We start from the raw sequence: 3,867 nt of genomic DNA on the forward strand, positions 1-3,867 counted from the left end.
CTGATGGAGACCAACAGGACCATGATGGAGCTGAAGGTTCATCTAATAAACACCGACTGTAGAGGAAGTGAATACTGACGCAATCACTTACTTTACATTTTATAGTTTTAATTAATTGACTTCACTTTGTAGAAATCTGTTTTCACTTCGACGTGGAAAACTCCCACTGGGGAATTCTTGTCTAAAAAAAATCAAATTAAATTGACCGTGCGACGCAATAAAAGGAAAAACTTTCAAGGGGTGTGAAGACTTTTATAGACGCCGCGACTCTCAGTTGTGGCGAATTTTAATTTTGATTTAACGCTCACTTTCCTTTTTGGTGAATCTTGGCTTCGGGGAGGAAACTCACAGCTCTGCTTCAGGTCATGCAACGCAAACATGCGTGTTCTGGAGACGCAAAGACATGGAGCTGTCCGTCCGTCCGTCTGCAAACTGTCTGTCCGTCCTAACAATAGTTCCTCTGTTCACCTCCACTGAGGGAAGACAGGGATGGGACTTCACATAATCGTCCATCAGATAAATGAGAGAAGAGACCTTAGACCAAAAGAAAGACTCAGACGTCTCCATTCTTATACCCTTATCTACACACAGACACACAACACGCACAAAGACACACACAGACACACACAGACACACAACACAGGTACAGTTTCAGTATAATTACTGTGTGTTATCAGGCTGAGAGAACACACTGTCTGCGCTGCATGCGTTAATGTAACAGGCTGAGTGTGTGTCTGTGTGTGTTTGTGCAGATTCCTTTCCACCACAGCAGAGTAAAATGAGACTAAAGGATGAGTGTGTGTGTGTGTGTCTGTGTGTGTTAGTTGTGTTGTTGGGACGCATTACAGAGACTCGACCTTCTTTTAGGGACAAAAAACAAATCAGCAAAAGGTGAAATAGTCAATAAAGATTAGGTTGAGGTTAGCGTAAGGTCAGCATAAAGTGAGGGTAAAGTTAGCATGAGGTAGCACTGACGCTAAGGTTAGCATCAGGACAGGTAGACGTTGCCATAAGGTTGAGTTTCAGCTAAGGTTAGCATATTGTTCACTTCAAGTTAGCATGTAGTTAAGGTTAGCATGAGGTCACATTCTGGGATGCATTAGGTTAGCTTTTTTAAACTTAGTATAGTGTGAAGGTATATTTAGCATGAGGTTACGCTTAAGTTGGGGTTTACGCAAGCATAGGTTCAAGTTAGCATGAGGTTGCGCTTAAGTTGGGGTTAAAGTAAGGATAGGTTAAGGTTAGCATAACGTGACATTAAACATGTTCAATGTCAAGATCAAGTTTTTTTAAGGTCAGTATTAAGGTGATGTTACGGTGAAAATAGGGTTAAAGTTTGCATAAGGCTAGGTTTAGCTTAGCATAAAGTTAGTTTTACCATTAGCATGGGATTAGAATAAGGATAGGTTAGGGTTAGCTTTAGGCTAGCGTAGCATGACACCTAAGGTTAGCATAAGGACAGGACAACATTGCCTTAAGATTGGGTTTAAGCTTAAGTTAGCATATTGTTTTGTTCAAATTAGCATGTAGTTGTTTAAGGTTAGCACGAGGCCACATTCCGGGTTGAATTAGGTTAGCATTTGTTCAACTCAGTATCGTGTGAAGTTAAATTTAGCATGAGGTTACACTTAAGTTGGGGTTTACATAAGGATAGGTTAAGGTTAGCATGAGGTTACATTTGAGTTAGGGTTAGCATAAGGTTAGGTTAATGTTAACATAACATGACATTAAACGTGTTAGGATAAATTTATAATAAGGTTTAGCTTAGGTTAAGTATAGCATTTAGTTAGGTTTAGATTAAATAAGAACAAGGCTAGGTTTAAATTAGGTTAGCATGAGGTTAGGTTAAGGTTAACCAGGATTAAGGTACAAACTGTATTTTAGGTTAGGGTTGGACAAGATTAAACTAAAAGTAGCATGAGAATAGATTTAAGTTAAGGTTAGCATGAGCTTCCATTTGGTGTCACATAGGGCTAGCATAGCATAAGATTAAGTTTTAGTTAAGGTCAGTATTAAGGTTATGTTAAGGGTAAAATAGGGTTAGATTAAAGTTTGCATAAGGCTAGGTTTAGCTTAGCATAAAGTTTGTTTTACGGTTAGCACAGGATTAAGATAAGGTTAGTCTAAGGTTAGCTTAAGGTCAGCATAGCATTACACTTAAGGTTAGCAGAAGGTTAGGTTCAGGTTAAGGTTAGCATGAAGTCAGGTTAAAGTTAGCAGAAGGTGAGCATAACGTTAGGTTTAAGCTAAGCTAATAGGTGCATCATCTGTGTATGAACTTAACAGTAAACGGAGACAACACAACTGTAGATAATAAACTCACTGAGCTGTGGTCGGTAGAGGTCAGAGCATGTGTACGCATTAAAACAATAAAACCAGAATATTAAAACCAGATGTGCAAAAGGGGTAAACGTCCATAAATCAAAGGAAACGTGTCTCACAGTGACTGCAGGTTGTGCAGGTTGTTGAAGGCCTCGGCAGGAACGGACCTCAGCTGGTTGTTCTGAAGCATCCTGTCAACAAACAAACAAACAAACAAACAACAGTGATGTTTACGTCTCTTTTTGTGGCTCCATCACTCTGAATATTCCTCATTTCTACAAAAACCTGGTTTCAGGTACCAAGAACTCTTCAACTCAGATTCCTCAAACCGCCTGAGGTTTGTTTTTTCTACGATAATGGTTTAATAATCCTGCAGATGTCGGGTCAGACCAGGACCGCTTTAAGACAGCTCGTATATTCAGCTGCTCGTCGACACGTATGTGAAGCAAAAAGCTGCAGAACACGGCGGAGGAGGACGTTAATGACGGGAACAAGATCTCTCAACGCCCAGGACGTCCAGACGTAACGTCGGCACGACTTCTGTTTGGACGCTTCGGTCGTAAAACGCCTGCTGAGGTGTTCCATCAGCGAACGTCCTCGCAGGTGTAGAAGAACAACTTACAGCACTTTGAGGTTGTAGAGGCCGGCGAACGCTCCTCTGGGGATGAAGGACAGATCGTTTCCCGCCAAACGCCTGAGACACAGAGAGAAAGTCAAGATTAATGCGGCAGAGGTGAGATCCTCGTACATCTCCAGTGATTTCTGGCTGGAATCCACCACGTCATGACATAAAACATCACAGGGTTTGTTGGTTTAATGCTGCTGGAGGGAGTTCATGTGTAAATGTGTTATGTCCACAGCTCTGGACGTGTTTTATGGACGGCTGCGGGACGTTTACCCAGCTGTGGTTGTGAAATCGCAAACTTTAATGGAAACAGCTAAATCTAAAAATGCAATATGAACAAAAACACGTGCAGATGATGGAGCTGAGTCCGTGGACCACATCTCCTCATATACAGAACCTATAAAAGGCTCTTTTATCGCTGCTCCACGCTGAGACACGCTCAATTTAATTTGGCTTTTTTGACAAGAGTTCATGAAAAAAGACTCTTTTATGTCAAAGTTGAAACAGATTTCTACAATTAATTAAAAATATAAAATGTAAAATAAGTGACTGCATATGGATCAGCCTGAACATCTGGACGCTGCAGCTTCACCTCGTTCTCCTGATGAAGCTGTTCAGACTCTGTCAGGTTCCACAGGGACCCTGAGGGAACAGAACTGTTCAGGTCTGGACTCTGACTGGACCTCCAGAACTTCACCTTGTTGTCTTTAAACCATTTCTGTGGAGCTTTGGCTGTTTGCTTCGGCTCATCGTCTGGATGGAAAACAAGTCTTCTCCACGTCTCAGTTCTCCTGCAGACTGCATCAGGTTCACATCATGACGCTGCCACCACCGTGCTTCATCATGATGCTGCCACCACCGTGCTTCATCATGATGCTGCCACCACCGTGCTTCATCATGACGCTGCCACCACCGTGCTT

At 41.9% G+C, this 3,867-nt stretch overlaps 1 protein-coding gene across 1 annotated transcript in view; it reads right to left on the reverse strand.

Moving 5' to 3' along the window:
• Nucleotides 1-3,867, reverse strand: part of LOC103368620 (leucine-rich repeat-containing G-protein coupled receptor 5) — a 36,639-nt gene that overhangs the window by 20,286 nt on the left and 12,486 nt on the right. The window contains exons 3-4 of the mRNA XM_008297034.1: nucleotides 2,945-3,016; nucleotides 2,442-2,513 (exon numbers count right to left, since the gene is read on the reverse strand). Coding sequence (XP_008295256.1) covers nucleotides 2,442-2,513; nucleotides 2,945-3,016 — 144 coding nt within the window. The remainder of the gene's footprint in view (nucleotides 1-2,441; nucleotides 2,514-2,944; nucleotides 3,017-3,867) is intronic.

The sequence above is a fragment of the Stegastes partitus genome, unplaced genomic scaffold (genome assembly GCF_000690725.1).
Source record: "Stegastes partitus isolate 25-593 unplaced genomic scaffold, Stegastes_partitus-1.0.2 Scaffold1179, whole genome shotgun sequence".
Lineage (NCBI taxonomy): Eukaryota > Metazoa > Chordata > Actinopteri > Pomacentridae > Stegastes > Stegastes partitus.